Consider the following 20,219-nt stretch of genomic DNA (forward strand, 5'->3'; position numbering starts at 1 on the left):
AATCAACTCACAATATACTGGCTCTATAACGACCAGATAAAAAGATACACGGCTGCTCTGACATTTGCATAAGATGTACTGCCAAACTAGCTAGTTCATTGTCAATCAAATATTACTACTTTAACTCTGTATTTTAGCACTGAATTAAAATATTAAAATAGTAGTAATACCATTTGAATTTCTTCAGGAGACAGTTCATCTTCTACTTTACCGTCCTCCCATAGGTCTAACCTATTCTTCACATCTGTAACATTCTTATCTGTAGAAGAATAATAAACAATTTGAGAAAACCAAACAAAACACCATGGTTGCTAACTAAAACACATAAATGGCAGCTCATTTGGCACAAAATAACAAAAACAACTAACCTCAAATCTTTGACGTGTATTTAACAAATCAGTCAAAAAAGATAAACAACTCATGACTTCTTACCCTATGGGGAAAGGTATTTAGGTCTCACAGCCAAGACATAATTTTGTCCTGCAAACAAGCACTACTCAATTATTTTCAGTGTTAAATTATTAGGAGTTTTAGAGGCAAGACATCCTATAAGCAATAAATACACAGAGATCAGCATCACCATTAGAGTATTACCACACCAAATGATCAGGACTCCATTTTTCACTGATGGATTACCAGGTACAGAAGGAAATCTCTTCAAAACGTTTTACTCTGGACTCCAGAAAATGAATAATCCCTACAGCCAAGTCTTTAAATAAGGTAATTTGAGTACTATGTGCACATACCTACAACAGAGGTAGTCTGTCTGCATGAAATGTTTAGATACAAAGGGAGTTTATTTTTTCTGACTGTGCAATTCAAAGTGTGTGGGCTCCCTTTGCCATTTGGCTTATTAGTACAGCATCGGCAATCTCAATTTTCTATGAAATCCTGTATAGAGCACTTCTTGATTATTTAAAGCATGGAAGCTGAGAGATCATTTAACTCTAAAAGTGTTAGCTCATCTACCACTACTAAACTAATGGACGAGAGATGGCAAAGTTCTACACGAACAGTAATGAGAACTATGTAAAATCTGTGTGCTTTTGTGTATATGCCTCAGTGTACACATAGACACTTGCCATATATGCATGAACATGCATGCTTAGACATTCAAAAATGAAAGTTATGTACTTACCACAATGCTAGATCCATTTTGTTTTCTCCTATTCGTCTCATGTCAGATCTAACCATATCTGATGCCTGAAACTTCAGACTTTGGATCCAGGGCTCAGGCTCCTTACCCCTCTCATAATGACCCTCAGCCTTTACATTTCTCAAATCGAATATGCCTTCCTATAACAAACTGATTAACATATCCCACTTACAAAAGGTACAATTAGGAAAGGCAACAAGACAGTCAAGGCTTCAGACAGGTCCAGTGAAATCAACAAATACAAATAAAATAAAAAAATAAACAGACTGACAATCTGAATAAGACATGGAGGGTGGAAGCTGTGATGGATGGAAGAAGAAAACGCTGATCTAGTGTTATAGTAAGTACATAACATTCATATCCAATGTTGTCTCTTCTGTCCGTTTCGACTTATGGGACAGGGTCCAGCTACAATAAACCCTGGAAGATATTATAGAAGGATATTCCGGAGAATGGTGGAACCAAAAGAAGCCCTAGACCCAGACTGCAAGTCTAGCTTGTAATGAGAGACAAAAATATGAACTGTGGATTAAATAGCCACAGCACAAATATCACTGAGAGGGACACTATAAAAGAAGGCTGTAAAGGTTGCTACCACTCTTGTTGAATGTGCTTTAGCTTTGTTAGGTAATGAATTTCTCTTGGCCCTATAGACAAATGAGATGCGATTAGACAACAACCTGGAAAATGTAACCTTAGAAAAAGTGTCCTTTTTTAGAGGTAAACTAGGAACCAATCAGTTGGTCAGATTTCCTGACATCCTTTGTGCAATGCAAGTAAAATCATAACTAACAATGAACATCCAACAAATGAAGGGGATATTCACGTATATTTGAAAAACTAAGAAAAAACACTGGTAGACGAATAGTACGATTCAAAATGGAGCCCATGGCTAATTTGGGAAGAAAATCCACACTTCTGAGAAGGAAGGAAAGAAAATGTCAATAAATATTGGATGAAATGCTGGATTTTGTGGTCATCACTAGAACTGAAGAATACAAGAGGTCAAACACAAGGATTTGATATCCAAACGAGGCTTGCTGCATGGGCGAGAGATCAGAACCATAATTATCGTGGCCAGAATGGGTCAATAAGAATGACCTTCTACAGGCACTAGACTTCTTTCTGAAGAAATGTTATCAGTGGAGTTGGAGGGTAAGCATAAAGGAGACCCAGGGTTCAAGTGTGGAGCAGTGTCTCTTGTGAAATTAGGGCAAAGAAGCATCTGCATTTGGTGTGGGAAGGAGTTGCAAACAGAAGATCATGGAAGCCACTGTCTGAGTGAGGGAGCACTCATGCAGAAGGATTGATCTACTCATCTTGTCCTGGAATACATTTTATTTCCCCAGGATATGTAATTTAATTAAAAAGTTCTAGGTAAACATTGCCCATTGCCCAACCCTCATGATCTCCAGACAAAGGATAACAGCAGGTTTCACCTTGTTTGTTGGTGTACCAGACCACTGACATGCTGTCCATCTGGACTGTGATCCCATCAGTCAAAAAGGGTCCTAGAAGGCCAGCAACACTAGGAGGACTGCACTCATCTCCAATATACTTATGGAATAGTGTCTTCAATCAGAGACCATGTGCCTTTGACTGCATTACCTTTGAAATGCCCCACACCAGAAGGGATGTGTTCATGGTCACAGTGGCTCCTGGAGGGGGAGAATGAAGACACCAGAGGAGAGTCTAGACACTGTGGATTATGTTGGCTGAAAATCCTTGGTTTAATTTCTCCAAGTCTTTTGGGTTTCTAATAATACAACGGGGAATGGACCCCATGCCTAAATCAAAGTATAACTGAAGTTCATGAAATTAGTATTGTCTCAATCTTTGATGTAGGCCAGAAGTGCTCTTCACAGCACTCACAACGTGCCCAGAATTGACTCCTGCAATTCATATGGAGTTACACATATTGGTAACGTGTCTAAGTATGATTATGAATTCTTTTTTATAGGATCCATCGTTCCTGCTACTACTGCAGCTGTCTGGGTATCCTTCTTCTACACTGCCCTCATTTCTGCCTGCAATTCTGGTATTTCATGACTTTGTTTCTCTCTGTACATAAGACATTGTAGTCACAGGGTATAGCAATTTTAATGATCAATGCTACTTCTGTCTTCTTTTCATGGGCTACTATATCTGGTTTTCTTGCATTTATTTTTTGAACTGTTCATAATGGGTGATCTCACATGATATAAACTTCATAATGTTCTATAATGCTTTATGGCTCATGTTTCCTAAGCTTCTCAGCTACTTCAACATTATAATGTTTGCACAACCCCCAATGCAATGGTCTTGCCACATTATTATGCCTTTCTTCTGCCTTTAGAGCATCATACCTAGCGACAAGATGTGCGACTTTCTAATTATGTTTTACAAAACCTGCATTTATCTATTTCTCCCACATGTTCAATGGACTCTGTCAACCAACATATACTTAGTCCACTATTCTGAGCCACCAATATTAACCTTTCATCTTTTAGTTTAAATTCACCTCTCCTTAACCATTGACATGAGGTCAATCCAAGAGTTTTCTGTACTTGCAACTATATTTATGCATTTTCCCCATTTACTGCCTTCTCATCTGATCCTTCACCTTATATTTTTTCTTTTGTTTTTTGGCCCATTCAGTTGCTGCACGATTTTTATCTACTTCTGGTTTGCTTTTCATTCCCGCTTGACACCAATATGCTTCTGCTAAACAAAGCAGGGAAGTCATCTTAGACTTATTCTCTTCATGTTTCATTACGTTTGGATATTTCAAGGTCAGCAGATATGTATGCAGTCCGATTGCAAATGAATACATGTAATCAGTTTTGAGGAGGCCCACACCTCCTTCAGAACAGGGAATATATAACCTTGGTAAACCTTGATTTTTTATAAATCATTTGATAAGCATGAGGCATTTTTCTTGTTTTCCTGTCCAACCAATTCAGTACCTTTTGGAGTCAATCACTCCAAAACTGTTAAGTTAGGACTGGAAGAGCAAATTGGTTTATAGCTTGGACTTTACTCCTAGAAGTCAAAGCTGTTTTTAGTATTACATTTTGTCTTCTAAAATATTACTAAGTTTTATTCGCATTTGTTCATATTTTATTGTTGAATATTTATCAATTCCCAAATATTTAAACACACCCTCTTGCTCAAGTTCCTTTATATCATGCTCCTCTCCCAGACTGATATTTTCTTGCTGCTACAGCTTTCCTGCTTTACAAGTTGCTTTTGCACATTTATCAAGACCAAATGACATTTTTATATCATCTCAGAAAGTTTTGACTACTTGTAGTTGTGCTTTCAGTTCCTCATTTGACTAACTGTACCGTTTTAAATCATCCAAGAAAAGATGATGATAACTCTTTACGGGAGCCACATCGTAGCCATGACCCAGGGGTGGCTTGTGATATTGGACTGCAGCCCCCCCAGCTGTAAAAAAGAAAGAGAAAAATAAAAACAACAAATGCGAGTCCCGGAACTTCGTGCATGTGCACTTGGGCATTCCTGATATCCAGACTGCTGCTGAACCAGTCTGCGCACAGGAATACGGACTGCTGGTGAGACAGTCTGGATTAGGAAGACAGCATTCAACAGCAGAGATCCCAAAAGTCTATGCAGTTACAACTGCATAGATTGGAAGGGGATCAGACTGCAACGTCTGCAGGTTTCACAGGAAGGGGAAGAACTTTGCTCTTGCGGGCCTCAAGTGCTGATGGATGGACTTTGAAGCAGGAATGTACTGTTACAGCTTGAAGGGACTCCTACTCAGGGTGTGTGCATGTAAAATGCCCCAGTTAAATATACATGGTGGCTAGAGAGAACTTAGGAAATATACCTGGTGGCTAAACTCAAACCCTGTACCTTGGGAGCAGGTAGCAAGAGCTTGAATTCCCTACCTACCACCACTTGTGAAATTTTTGCCTATTTTTGTTCCGCTCCTCATAAAATTTATGGTTTTCTGAATTTTGAATTCACTAAATGACGACAGGCATTTGGATTTCAGACTTCATATTCTTCAGAAAGTACATGGTAACACAAAACCTTTCATTCTAGCAATTTTCTGTTTATAATATCAATATTTGAAATGTGTCCCTATTTTTGGGGCTGTACTTCATTATTGGCTTTGTCCAGGTTTTTTGTGCCAAGAGGTTGAGAGCTATGGTGAGAACTGAATTCACTGAATATGTTTGGGGGCTGTATTCCCCCATTATTGGCTTTGTCTATGTGTTTTGTGCTAAGAGGTTGAGAGCTATGGTGAGAACTGAACTCACTAAATGATAGCCATTTAAGTTTCAGTTTACCTGTCTTTCAAGAAACAGCTGACTTGGCACAGTGGTATGTTGCTCTGACTGTAGTGCACAGGGTCCTGTGTTCAAAACTTGGCAGTGGAATGCATGGTGGTAACACAGCATTTTATTCTAGCAACTGGCCAAGATTATACAAGCCATGTTTAAAATGTGACCCTAGTTTTTTGGGGGCTTTTGTCCACCCCCCCAATAAATTTTAGCTTTTTCCAAATTTCTTGTGGTTCAAAGTTGAGAGATACAGTTGAGTGGATTTTACAAGGAGCTAAGAGCTTGAATAGAAGTTTAGTGCTGCTTATGCTAAGTCTGCTTGCATTGTTAATAGCACAACATGTAGTTACTTGCTTTTGATGCAGAAGGCTGTGTGTTCTGCTCCCACAGTATATAGATTCATTGCTGATACTTGTACTTTTAAAGGGGGTGGATGCTGCAGTCCTGAGAATGTCCTCTTTGGCGGAGATACCTAGTAACGGTGAACCTGTTATCAGTTTTGCCATCCATTCCTATTGCAATATTACTAGCTTATCTTTTTTAATGTAACAGGCACTTTAGTTGTAGATAAAACAACGAAATATAAAGTTGTTTGCTAGCAGCAACCTCTTCATTAGTTACAGATTTCTTTAATGTGGAATTATTTAGATGACTTTTACTTCTGCAGAGACTGTGCATACTTACTGATACTGGTGGATTGTAGAAGTTTGAGTAGACTTTTATGATGGAAATGTTCTGAACTGGGCAGTTTTTGTCATTATCGGTGCATGCATTTTGTTTCATTGTTTACTGGAAAAATGTTCAAAACAATAAATTGAAAACTCCCTCTAACAACTGTACTGTATTATACAAGGAATATAATTTAATACAGTCAGGAAGGTGCATCAAAGAACACATGTATGTTTCCTGTGCAAGGGGCCTATGATTTAAAAACAGCCCAAAGTTGATCTTTATCTGCCACTGGCAGATGTATTTTCTTTGAATGTGGGTTTCAATGCTGTTTCAATGAATTTGAGTTTCAAGGGCGGAGATGTTTTAATGGTAAGTCTATTTTCATTGTGAGACTGCATTGCTTTGTTTAGCAGATGTCTATTAGTGTTTGTGCCGTAAAATGTAAAATAAAACTTTTAAATGAAATCCAAATCATCGTAAAAGTAAAGCAGTATGCACATTACAGTGTTTGTGGTAAATGGGGTGAAACAGCCAAGTAATGGGACATTGGAATAGCTGCTGGAGGGGAGGCTCCATTCGACCATGACTTTGTGAGGGGGAAAGGGTGGCAAACTCAGACAGCCCTGACTGAACTATACCTCTCAACTGTCCAGATTTGTGCAGAATTAATAGATTTTTGTTTCCTATTTTTGGTTTGTTCCTCATAAAATTTGTGGTTTTCTGGCAAATCATTTAGGAATGAAGTCACTAAATAATGACAGATATTGAGTTTCAGACTTCATACTCTTCAGAAAAATGCATGCTAAAGCAAGACCTGTTATTCTGTCAACTGTCTAAGCTTATACAAGAGCAATTTTTAGTACTGTTTGTATTTTCCCCCCAATATACTTGGCCTTGTCAAGATTTCCTGCATTAAAAGGTTGAGAGGTACACACAAAAAATCACTTTATAGAATTAGGTACATCCAAACCTCTTAACTGTCCCTGATTTTGGCTCAAAATGTTGGTCTCCCCCCTAATAAACCCTCTGCAAAATGGCAAATTTGGAAGAAAATGTGGAGGGTTTACAATTAATAAATAACTGTAATGATCAGAGTTCTAGATTACTTTTAATTTCAGAAATGCATGTAGATTCTCTTATTTTGTCACCTGCTCAAGTTAACAGTACTAATATTAAAAAAGTGCCCTTATTTGACAGGTTCCCAGCTGTATTACGTGGCTATTTTATATTTTTGCATCACATTTTTGTTGTTTTTCATAAAAGTGTGTTTTTCTGGCAAATTAGTGGCAAATCATTAAAGACTGAAGTTAGAAAATAATGACAGACATTTGAGTTTCAGATTTCATACCCTTCAGAAAATTCATACTTCTGCAAGACCTACTATTCTTTTATCTTTCTAAGTTTATAAGAGGAATATTTAAAAAAAATGTCCTTATTTGTGGGCCTTTGTCCCACTTCTGTTTATGGCTTTGTCCAGATTTCTTGCTCTGAGGCTGAGGTATAGGTTCATAGGTTGGTACTAGGCTATTGGCCCTAGGGCCTATACAAGCCTAGCCATAACAATTTCCTGGCTATTTCTTCCCACACTATTTACTTCCCTGGACCCCTGTCTAGCAGGGCAACTGACGTAATCCCCGGGGTGAATTTCCTTTCTCCCATCCAATCGTCAAGGTTCCTTTTGAAGACGGCCAAAGAGGCACTCTGCTTGACATGTATGGGCAGTCTATTCCAGAGTCTGGGGAGTCTCTGGGTCAGGAACCTATCCCTCCAGCATGTTTTGTTTATTGTGATGACAAGGTTTAGATCCCTGGAGCGTGTGGCTCCGAGGGATTGGGATTTCTTTAAGTGTAGCATGTCCAACAGCTCTGGGTTTGACATTACCTTGTATGTTAAGTTGAGATCGCCTCTGAGTAGACGATATGCGACAGAGTATAGCTGGTGTTTTTTAAGGTGGTCAGCGTAGGGCACCTGCTTTAGGCCTGTGATTCTTTTAGTGAGGTATTTCTGCGGCCTTTCCAGTTGTTGCAGATGTCTTGAGAGGTGCATACAAATGCATCAGGGTCATCACCGTCAGCCAGAGACATTTCAAATTGTGACATGCTTGCTGCACCCTACTCCCCCACGTAGTGACTCCGGATGTGTCAAAGCAAGGCAAGGAGCAGTTATGTAGTGTAAGTGTGCAGGGTATCCCCCCATGCAAGGCAGACACAAGTACTACAGTGGCTTTTCATCTGTCCTTGATTTTGCAGAATGATCTGGTTTTCTGTCATATTTTTATACTGTCGATGTATGCTGCTTCTTATTCAGAAAATGCATGTTGTTGCAGTGCCTATTGCTCTGTATTTAAGTAGCAATGCTTTAATGACCATCAGGTAAGCTTGTCTGAGACTGCAAGATGCAAGTAAGCTTTAATGAGCATACTGTTAAAGCATTACCAACATTGAAAGCCTTTTTGTTGTTGCCATGCAGAGAATATTTACATAACTAGATAGTGTATAAGCCTTAGGTATTGAAATGCATATAACAGTATTTGTAATAAAGGACAGGATTACAGTATTTTCAGAAGCTCATTACATTTGTTGGAGACTTGCAGTCATCTTTCCAGGCTTTACCCGTAAACTAAACAAAAAAATCTATCAGGTGTGGTCCATAACCTGTGCAGTAATCCTTTAAGTAATTTATCTTGAGCTTGTTTCTTGTTTGCTGTTCATTTTTTACTTTGATCATGTTTTCCCCATGAAACAAGTAGATAGTTGCTGTCAGGCAGCAGGTCTTTTTTGAATAAGAAACATTTTTACAAGTGGGAGTATCAGAGATTGCTACTTTTAGCATGTTACTTGGTACTTTTATAAAGCTGAATATAAATTATAATTAGAACTGCAGTGCAAGGAAAAGTGGTTTGAGTTGAGTGCTGCTTGTTTTTTTTATAATTGATTTTGACTGGCGAGTGTATTTACAAAGTAATTTATTTTTTCATGTCTCACAACCTTTTATTTTCCATCTAGATATTAAGTAAGCTGTCATGCAGCCAATGCACGGAAATATTTTTTTCTTCTACAATTCATTTTGTCTTGATTGGACTCTCATACTGACGGTTTGGCACCCAGGGCAGCGTATTTAATTAAAGTCCAAGTTTTCTGCATTTTTTAGCATAGCCTCACCCCTTTCTAGTTGGCCACACCTCTTCCCATTGGCCCCATCCATTCAGGTGTCTCCTGCAGCCTTCCTTTGATTTGAAGTCGCCAGCTGCCACTGCCATGACCTACTCTGTTAAGTAGACAGCTTAATGGGTTAAGGGCAAGACAAAACAGCAGTGGTGACAAAGAGGCAACCAGGAATATCCCCCTTTGAATTTTTATCCCTGGAATAATAATTTGTCCTTTATCATGGCTTAACTGCAAAGTGGCTTGTCACAGTTTCATTGTCACAGTAATGTAATCGATTAGTACTGGGTGTATTGTATACATTTGTAAGCACTCGTATCCTTGAATGTAGATGCTGTCAAATGCTTTTTTTGTAATCTATCCATGACATACTTAAGATTCTTCCCCTTTTTACAGTTTTCCATTATGACTTTACTTAACAATAAACGATTCTTTGTTCCATATGACTTTCTTTTACTACCCTTTTGTTCTATTGCCATGACTGAGTTTTTTTGTAAATTACTACACACTCTGTTGGTGTTCATTACAGTGTACAGTTTACATATCGTCACAAGGCAAGTTATCTGTCTATAGTTTTTAGGATACCTTGCACGTTTGCCCTTAAGGAACAGTATTGTTTTTTCTGTTATTAACCAGACTGGCTTGTATTCAGGGTGTGCATATAATATAATGACATATATGCTGATATCTTTAATTTAATATTTGCAATAGGGTACAATAGATCCTGATCTGTTCTAATACTGCACGTTGCTTTTACCACATCTACCTTTCTGAGCATCTTTGGTGATCTGTTCCCTTCTAACAGTAACATTTCCTGCCTTAGTTGTTTAACAGTTTTCTCTATTCAATACTTCCATGATGGCATTTCATTTTTCCCCTTCCTTTCCCATACTGCACTGTGTTTTTGTGGCTAGACTTTTTGTTATTAATTTAGCTGCACAGTAGTATATCCTATTTACTTCTGTTACATCTCATGAATTTTATGAACAGTCCCGATTACTGTGTTCATTTGTTTTTTTCAAACTTCTAACATTTTGTCTTATTGACTTTCTGTAATCTACTTCTTTCATTGATCTTAATATGACTATCGATCTCTATTAAATCAAGCAACTATTCCCTTAGACAATTTTCTTCTTAACTGAGGGTACATTCTTTGTTCCCCATTCCCTGTGGGCATTCTACAGAAAGTTCCAGAGCATCTTCCTGTGCCATATTCTCATCAGTTTCATCCTGTGTCATCCGCTGCTCTTTCATATGGGAACTCACTGGCCTATCATTCCATAACATTGACTGTGTCAGAGTTGCCAGTTTCCTGTTCCTTCCCATGCTGTGCAACTGAACTTTTATACCCATTTCCTACTGAAGGCTCCTGTTGCTCATTTCTCTCTAACATAGATAAGCAGGTGGGGTATTTTGTTTAGATGCTTTAATACACAAAACACATCAGGATGGATAGCAGCATCATAAAATATAAACAAACTGGTTAGCAGACAGACCTTGCATACATACAAGCTTACATCTCAACAGCTTACTACAAAATGGCAGCCAGGCTAGCATGTGCTCAGTATTTATACAATTGTGCAAGCCCTTGTATAGCCTCTTGAAGATACACATACAGACTGATCTATATCCTCCCTCTTATAAACATTGCCCTTAGTAAAAACAACAGAGTTATTCATGCATTACTACAGATATTAAAAACAAAACACAATGTTCATGTCCAAGTTGCCGTGTATCTGTTACATGGTCTGGAGATACAACCAGATCTTGTAACATAACAATTTGGACTGAATTTAGCAACAGGGACAATCTTCACTGAACAATTCATATCAGGAACTACAGGATTCGTCACAGGAATGGGAATATTTTTCTGGAACTTCCTCTGGAATTTGAACACCGGACAACTCACTCTGAGATAAAAAAAAAAAATCTTTCTCACAGGCTATGTGTTGTGGTATTGGCTCGGACACCAGTCTCAAACATTTCTTATTCCACCTAAACTCTGCTCCTTGTGATTCCACACTGTATGATCTCAGCTCTGGGCAAATATTCTTCACGACTCTAATCAGATCATAACCTTTGGACATTTGCATCCTTACCACTTCTCCATTGATTAACAGACTGAGCAGTTTGCTGGTTTTATTGTGGTAGGACTTCTGGGTTAAACACTTCTTCAACAGATTGATTTTCACTGATCTGTTGTTCTTGACACTTGGAACCAATAACTGATTACTGATTGGTAATGTGCTTCTGGTTTGTCTCGACAGAAGTCTCTGGGCAGGTGAACCAAGATGTTTATCAAGAAGAATGTTTCTGAGATTCAAGAGATTCAAGAAAACATCACTATTATCTCGTTCTGACTTCTCTGTTTTGCACTTTGAACTGCACATTCTGCCAAACCATTTAACTGCGGGTACTCAGGGTTACTCGTGACATGAGTAAAGTCCCATTCTTCGGCAAATCTTTTGAACTGCTGGCTTGTAAACTGTGTGCCATTGTCAGAAATAACTGTGTGGACTACTATGGACTGCAAAATGATGCTTCATCATAATAACAGTACTGGATGCCAGATTAGGAAGTAGGTCAACCTTGAACCAATTGGAGTAAGAGTCTACTAACACCAAATAATTTTGACCATTCCACTCGAAGATGTCAGTGGCTACTGTTGACCAAGGTAGTTCAGGAATATGGTTTAGCTGAAGTGCTTTTGCTGTTAATGTGGCTTTGTACTATCACACACACAAAAGTATAAAAGTACTCTCTCAATGTCTTGTGACATAGAAGGCCAGAATACTAGTCCTCTTGCCTTTCTTTTGGTAGAGTCAGCTCCTGGGTGACGATGATGCAAGATGGAAATATACTCTTGTTGCAAGGACTTTTGGAACAATTACTTTTGGACCTTTCATAATTATACCATTGTCAGACAAAAGTCTCATCTCTGTGTGGAAGATAAGGTTGCACTTCTAGAGGTTAACTAGACTGTGTTAACAGCCATCCTTGATTGATAAAGTGGTTGACCCTTTCTAAAACTGGATCCGTGGCTGTGTGATCTCTCAGCTCATCAAGAAGTGTGGAAGAAAAGGTTCTCACTTCCATGACTTCAAAATCAAGATTCTCATTCTCATGCTGCTCAGTGGTGTTTCTGGGCGATCTGTATAATGTAGCAGCAAAATAAAGAAGTTTGCCTTTCTTGTAGACAAGCATGAAATTATACTTTTGCAATCTCAACATTATATGTTGCAATCTGGCTGGAGCTAAATGCATAGGCTTTCTTAAGTACTAGAGGTTGGTGGTCTGTTTCGACCTGGAGATGTCTACCACAAAAATAATCATGGAACTTTGAACATGTAAACACAATTGTCAAAACCCCTTTCTATCTTAGCATACTGCATTTCAGTTTGGGTAAGAGTTCTCGATGCACAGGCAACAGGTTGACCCTCTTGTAGAATGACTGCACCAAGACCAAATTTCGAAGCATCCCATGGAAGAGTAACTGGCTTGTGAAAATCATAATATCTGAGAGCTGGCGGATTAACAATTCTGTTTCAGGACATCAAATGCTCTTTGGTGTTCCTCTAACCAAGACCAGGATACATCTTTACATGTCAGCTCTCTAAGCGGTGCTGAAAGTTGGGCTCAAGTCTGGAATGAACTTGCCTAGATAATTAACCATGCCAAGAAAACGTTGCAGAGCTTGAACATTCTCTGGAGCTGGCATCTCAAGAATGTCTGTTTGCTTAAAGTAACCTCTTGTAGCCTGAATTTGCATTTATGTGTGTTGAGCTTAAGATTCATCTTGACGTGCTCTTTCCAGGACTTTTCTGACGTTTATATCATGCTCAGCTTCACCATTACCTCCTACTAGTATGTTGTCTACTATAATGCCACAAGGATACCCCAAAAAAGTTGCTCCATTGCATGTTGAAAGACTTGATCCCAAATGGTATTCTCAAATATATGTACCTTCCAGAGTACTGAATGTAGTGAACAATGATGACTTCTTGTCAAGCTAAATTTGCCAAAATGAACTCTACATCTAAGACAGAAAAAACAGTGGCATTTGACATCAAGGCCGCAACTTCTTCAACTGTGCGCATTGGATGATGAGGTCCTTTCAGTGCTTTGTTCAAATCTTGTCGATCAATACATATTCTGATGTCATCTGAGCTTTTCTTTTGAGCTACCACTATGGAAGATACCTACTCACTTGGTTCTGTAACTGGACAAAATCACACCTTGTCGCACCATTTTATCTGGTTTGGCTTTGACTCTGTTCTGCATGGCCATTGGAACTTTTTGAGTTGGCCTGATAACTGGACTGACAAATGGGTCTAACTTCATGGAGTGCATAACTGGAAACTTCCCTAGTTTGTCTTCGAAGAGATCAGCATAGGTAGAAAAAATGTACTAGGCAAAATTAGAGTAGTGGTCTTTTAAACTAACATGATGGAATTCCTTATTAAATGAAAGCAGTCCCGTTTTCAAATGGTCTCTGAGCCGTAATAATGACTGCATGTGCTTCTTGACCACATAAAATAACACGTCATAACATCTCCCAGCACAGTAACTACTTGAGCCTTCAGTTTGAATTTCTTCATCATAAGCAACTAGCTTTGCACACCTTGCCAAATCAAGCCTTTCACCATAACATACTCTAGCAAATGTTGTTGCTGACGTAACATTGCACTTGGAACCTGTGTCAACTTTGAGCTCTATGGGTTTTCCATTTATCCAAACAGTACAAAATACTTAATTCCAATTACGACAGTTGGCAATGAAGCTAGGTGGGGGCCCAGGCTTTGAGTCTGCTGACTCACACTTATGCTTCACTGAGACAGTGTGAACTCTGGAATTTACTGGAAAGCTCTAGAGTTTACTAGTGGATACTGCAGGGGCTGCAATTGCTGCCATGTGCTTGTGCCTCTTTCATTTAGCCATGTGCTGCATAGTATCAACATGAGCTTTGTCACTGTCCCTTCTAGGGCTACTCTCATTTGTAAGCATATTTGTGTGCCTTTCTATGAGCTCATATATCTGACAAATCTCAATGGCCTTATTCAAAGTTAAATCTCTGTCACAAAGCAAAATCTTTCTCACAGCATCATCTTTAATACCACACACGTCTGTCTTTTATCAACTCATCCCTTAAATCACCAAATCTGCATGTTTTAGCCTTATTTCTCAAGTCAGTTATATATGCTGCAAAAGTTTCTCCAGGTTTTTGATCCCTTGTATAAAATAAGTGCCTTTCCATTGTAACATTTGTCTGGGGGATACATATTTCTCTAAATTTACATTTTTAAGCACTCAGGGTCCTCCCTTGACTCAGCCGGTACAGCAATATGAACATCTTCCCCCTCTCCAGCATAGACAGCAGGTGCATACACAAATGAACACTTCCTTTCAATGGCTTTTGACCCAGCTAAATTAAGTACAATAAATGCCTTTGTATGGTCATCTTTATCAGAAAATGCTGCCTGTATGAAAATGTCATACTCTTGCTCAAACTCTCCAGTTCTCTGCAATATTACTGTCAAATACAAGTGCACTGGGTTTCGAAATCCATCTGCCATGGCCACAAAGTTATGCACAAACGCACTGAAAATATGGCCCTTGTAATTAGGTACGAACAAACTGTTCTGTGAGCTTGTAATTACATTCAAATACATAATACACTCTGAAATACTGTACTTTGCGAAATATTATCTGTGATGGCTGTATTTTACAAAATAACTTTACTGTAATATTGCACAAATACGCAAACACTGTATACACTTCTGATACCTCAGATATCTTTAATTAATACGAAAAATACATAAATCACGAACCAGAAGTGGTGATTCCGTGGAAAGCGCTTAACCATCGTTTTTATCAATAAAACAAGTTGTTTGAGCATAGTTTCCTGACTCCTGGTGCTTTTGCCACTTCTGGTTCGTGATTTATGTACTTTGTTGATCACCAGGATACCTGTGTTTCGTAATACGAAAAATACATGCTTAGTGAAAATGTGACCATTTCCTCTTATTTTATTCATTTTATGCAATTCGGACTTTATTTCAAACATTTTCTGTAGTTATTTCTAATAGTTTTATCAATATCGGACATATTGGTTTATGCAAATATCACTTGCAGTGCTCTGAATGCCTTGTTTCATATTTTGCGAATAAGAAATAGTGCTAAACAAGTTTTAATACCTAAATTTCATTTAATTGGTTCATAGAGTGGTACTAGGCTAACTGCCTTTGCGGGCCATTTTAAGCCTAGCCAATTACCCACTGTGAGAATCAAACTCTGTAGCTTGTGCCTGCAAGGCATATGCCTTAGCCATTACAACACCCCCCTTCCTTGTTCCATTTCTGACCTGTTTTGTGAACTGTGTGTGCAGTAGGGATGATTAACTGCTGTATATTCCTCCAATGCCAACTGGGTGCCTCTCGGACTTACGTGGAAGAAACTGGAACTCTTTCTGGCAACAGGTCGGTTTGGCCATTCTTTTAAAATCATGTTCCTTTAGACATGCCGCTTCTGACACTACGTCGCTCGTCCCCCTCTAACACAGATGACAAGCAGGTGGGATATTTCGTTTAGATGCTTTAATACACAAAACACATGAGGATGGATAGCATCATAAAATATAAATGACCTGGTTAACAGACAGACCTTACATACATACAAGCACCTCAACAACTTACTACAAAATGGCTGTCCGGCTCACATGTTCTCAGTATTTATAAACTTAAGCAAGCCCTTAGATAGCTTCATAAAAACACATACAGACACATTGATCTACAGCTCCAAAGTATCTTCATATGGCAAGTGGTCAGATGTTTCCTACTCCTTACTTAATTTGATGATTCATTATTCTACCCTGCTGTGGTGTTATCAGAGTTACATTTTCTACACTAAATTCCTCACTTTGCAGGTAATCCATAAAGTACAGTTTTGTACCTACCATAAATGTAGATGTTCGAAGATCCACATTGCTGCAGTCCTTACATATGGGTAGTCCGCTGTCCTCGGTCGGCCCGAATACCAAAGTATTAGGCTGACGTCGGTCAAGGCGCTTAAAACTGACATCAGGACGTCAGGGTACAAAAGCGCATGACCGACGTCATTTCCTCAGTCTTTTCTTGCCCCAGATGTCAGAAGGCCCTAACAAGAAAGGCCAAAGCCAAAAACCAGCAAAACCTAACCAACCACCCGTGCACTAACCATATTTACAATATGTACAACACAAACCACACCACCACCTCCAACAACAGAGGGGAAGGAGGGAGGGTTAACTGGACTGCAGCAATGTGGATCTTCGAACATCTACATTTATGGTAGGTACAAAACTGTACTATGTTCTTCATCTCACATTGCTGCAGTCCTTACATATGGGTAGAATCCCAAAGCAGAGGTAAGGGAGGATGGCAAAACTATAAAGCATTAGGAGCTGCCAACATGCCTTGTAAAATTGCAGTTGCAAATCCAGCCCTAGATTTAGAGTAAAGTGGAAGGTGGTAATGCTTAGAGAAAGTATGCACTGAACTCCAAGTAGCTGCTTCCAAAATATCTTTAGTAGCCACCCCCCTTAAAAAAGCTGTAGAAGTGGCAGTAGCCCTAGTGGAATGAGGCCTAATCCCAGCCGGAATCTCCTTACCATGATGGGAATAACAGAAAGCAATACAAAAACCAATCCACTTAGAAATAGTTTGTTTTGAAACAGGTTTGCCCTGAGAACCCAAAGCAAAAGAAACAAACAACTGCTGAGACTGCCTGAACCCTTTAGTTCCGCTCAAATAATATCGCAACTGTCTGTGTATATCCAAAGTGTGCAAAATCCTTTCCCCTTTATTTTGGGGGTTTGCATAAAAGGTAGGCAAATGAATAGTTTGGTTTAAAGCCACACTAGAAACCACTTTAGGCATAAAGAAGGGTTAGTACGAAAGACACCCTATCCTTGTGGAAAATTAAGAAAGGCTCAACTGCCATAAGGGCCTGTAATTCAGAAACCCTTCTCGCAGAGGTAATGGCCAACAAAAAAGCAGTCTTCCAAGATAAATATTTCAACTCTGCCGATGCTGCAGGCTCAAAAGGTTGTAGAGTGAGTTTCTCCAACACAAAATTGAGATCCCAAGCAGGAGTAGGAGCTCTACGTGGGGGTCTTATATGTTTTGCCCCTCTAAGGAATTGCTTAAACAAAGGCTGAGAAAATAATGGTGGGTCACAGTCATAGTGAGCAGAAATTGCTGCACCATGAACCTTTATAGAGGAGAAGGACAAACCTTTGTCCAATAACTCAGTAAGGTATTGAAGCGCAACACTTAAATTAGGTTTAGAAACATCAAAGTCCTTTGCTGTACTCCAAAATAAAAATCTCCTCCATTTATCTGCGTAAACTTTCCTTGTACTAGGCCTTCTGGCCTCCAAAATAACATTCAAAACTTGTTGTGGAAGCTGAGACCCTCCAGGGTTTAAAACAGAATATGCCAGGCTGTCAGATGTAGAGAATGAAGTTTGACATTGAGTAAATGACTGTTCTCCTGAGACAGCAGGTGAGGAATCAAGGCAAAGGCCATGGAGGCTCCTGTACCAGACTTCTCAGTAATGGGTACCAGTGCTGTCGAGGCCAATCTGGAGCTATTAAAATCATGTTTGGCTTGTCCTGTCTGACCTTCAGCAGTACCTTTGGGAGGAGAGGCAGAGGTGGAAAGGCATACACGTGAAGATTGCTCCAAGTGAATGAGAGAGCATCCACTTTCCAAGCCGAGGGATGAAACCTTTTTGTGCAAAACTTTGGCAGCTGGTAATTTAGTGGAGAAGCGAACAGATCTATGTCTGGAGTTCCCCATAACACTGTCAATCTCTGAAATACATGAGGATCCAATTTCCACTCGTGGGGATCCATAATTTATCTGCTCAACACATCTGCTAAGGAGTTCTGTGCTCCTGGCAGAAACCTTGCCTGAAGATTTAGCTGTAAACTGAGAGCAGTCTCCCACAAAATCATTGCTTGTCTGCATAGAGGATAAGAATGCGTTCCCCCTTGCTTGTTGATGTACCACATGACAGTTGTGTTGTCTGTTTGAATCAACACCTGCCCTGGAAGAAGTAAATCTTTGAAAGCTATCAATGCAAATCGGACTGCTAACATCTCCTTCAAGTTGATATGTAGATGTTGAAGTCTGGCAGGCCACGTGTCTTGTACCCATTTTCCATTTAGATGAGCTCCCCAAGCTTTGTCTGAGGCATCTGTCGTTAAAATCTGTCTCGCCTTTGGCCGGGTCACAGAGAGTCCCTTGTTTAGGTGACATTCCTGAGCCCACCACAAAAATTCCTTTTGAATGCAAGGTATTATTTGAATGACAGTGTCCAAATCTTGGCAGTGCTGTGTCCATACATTCTTGAGATACCATTGTAGCTTCCTCATATGCAGTTTGGCATTGGGAAGTACCAGAATACAAGATGCCATGAACCGCAAGGCTTGAAGGACTGTCCTTGCAGTCAGCCTGGACTGATGAGACAACTGATGGAAGTAAAGAGAAAGATTCTTTTGTTTGTCCGGGGTCAAAAAAGCCATCTGGGATGCTGTATTCAGTCTCACACCCAGAAAGCACATGTCCTGAGAGGGTACTAGACTGGACTTTATTTCGTTCACAGAATACCCCAGGCATCTTAACACTGCCATCACATACTGTAAATGATGAAGAAGTTCGTCCTTTTCTTGGGCCAGTATCAGGCAATCGTCCAAATAAGGATAGATCTGTATTCCTCTTAGCCTGAGAAAAGCTACCACTGGAGCCAGAACCTTCGTGAACACTCTGGGCGCAGTAGATAAGCCAAAGGGCAATGCAGAGAACTGATAATGTGAAGTCCCAGCCCGAAAACGCAGATACTTCCTGCAACTGGGCCTGACAGGAACATGAAGGTAAGCCTCCTTGAGATCCAGAGTCACCATCCAGTGATCTTTGCCCAGCAGAGGTAAAAGCTGCTGTAACGTTAACATTTTGAACTTGGGAATGTCCAGATATGTGTTGAGGATGGATAAATCCAAAATTGGTCTCCACGTGTTTCCTTTCTTTGGTACTAGAAACAGGCGAGAATAAAATCCTAGGCCCACTTCTGGCAGAGGGACCGGTTGAATGGCCCCTATTTGATGTAGTAGAGAAATTTGTTTGCGAGCCTCTAGTCTTTGCTGAGGAGGAACGTCCGGCATGCCTTTGAAAGGAGGCAAGGTATGGAAATAAAACTTGTAACCCTGGTGTATGATATCCAATACCCATTTGTCTTGGGTAACCAACATCCAATTTTCCTCGAAGAGTGCTAACCTTCCTCCCAAAGGTGCTGCCAGGCAAGAAGGATCTGGCAGCTGAAAAAGTAGGTCATTGGGCCTGTTTACGAAAGGACTGGCCCCCGCCCTCACCCGAAGATTGTGCAGGGGAACTCCCTGTTCTAGGCCTGAAAGAACTCTGAGCTCTGCCCCTACCACGTCTAGATCTACCCCTAGACTGAGAATCATAAGAAGGATACGCCCACCCCTTAGCAGGCCAATTCCTACTAAACTTGGAGGCTGAACTTGCAAAAAATCTTTAACAGTCTGCATAGACTTAGCCTTGTCTTCCATTTTCTTCAAGACTGACTCCACAGGTGAACCAAACAACACATCAGACTGCAAAGGAGCATCCAAAATCCTTGTCTTAACATGGTCAGATAAATTCTGATCCTTCAACCAGGCGTGCCTGCGAAGAACTGAGCCAGTGGCAGCCACCCTAGACGAGGCCTGCACAGCATCAAAACCACACTGTAATGAATGCTTACCCACCTGTTCAGAGACATGCACCAAATCTTGCAATTCTTTACACTCAATGCCTTCCGCCAGAGCATCCACCTTAGACTTCAATTGAGAAAGAAGAAAGTTTTGATATTTCAACATATGAAACTGGCAAT

General features: G+C 39.8%; 1 protein-coding gene across 1 annotated transcript in view; it reads right to left on the reverse strand.

Moving 5' to 3' along the window:
* STX18 (syntaxin 18) overlaps nt 1-20,219 on the reverse strand; it is a 1,377,880-nt gene that overhangs the window by 508,391 nt on the left and 849,270 nt on the right. Inside the window, exon 7 of the mRNA XM_044062606.1 lies at nt 171-259. Within this exon, the coding sequence (XP_043918541.1) occupies nt 171-259 (89 nt within the window). The remainder of the gene's footprint in view (nt 1-170; nt 260-20,219) is intronic.

This window comes from Protopterus annectens, chromosome 2.part1 (genome assembly GCF_019279795.1).
Source record: "Protopterus annectens isolate FY-2018-M chromosome 2.part1, PAN1.0, whole genome shotgun sequence".
Classification (NCBI taxonomy): Eukaryota; Metazoa; Chordata; order Ceratodontiformes; family Protopteridae; genus Protopterus; species Protopterus annectens.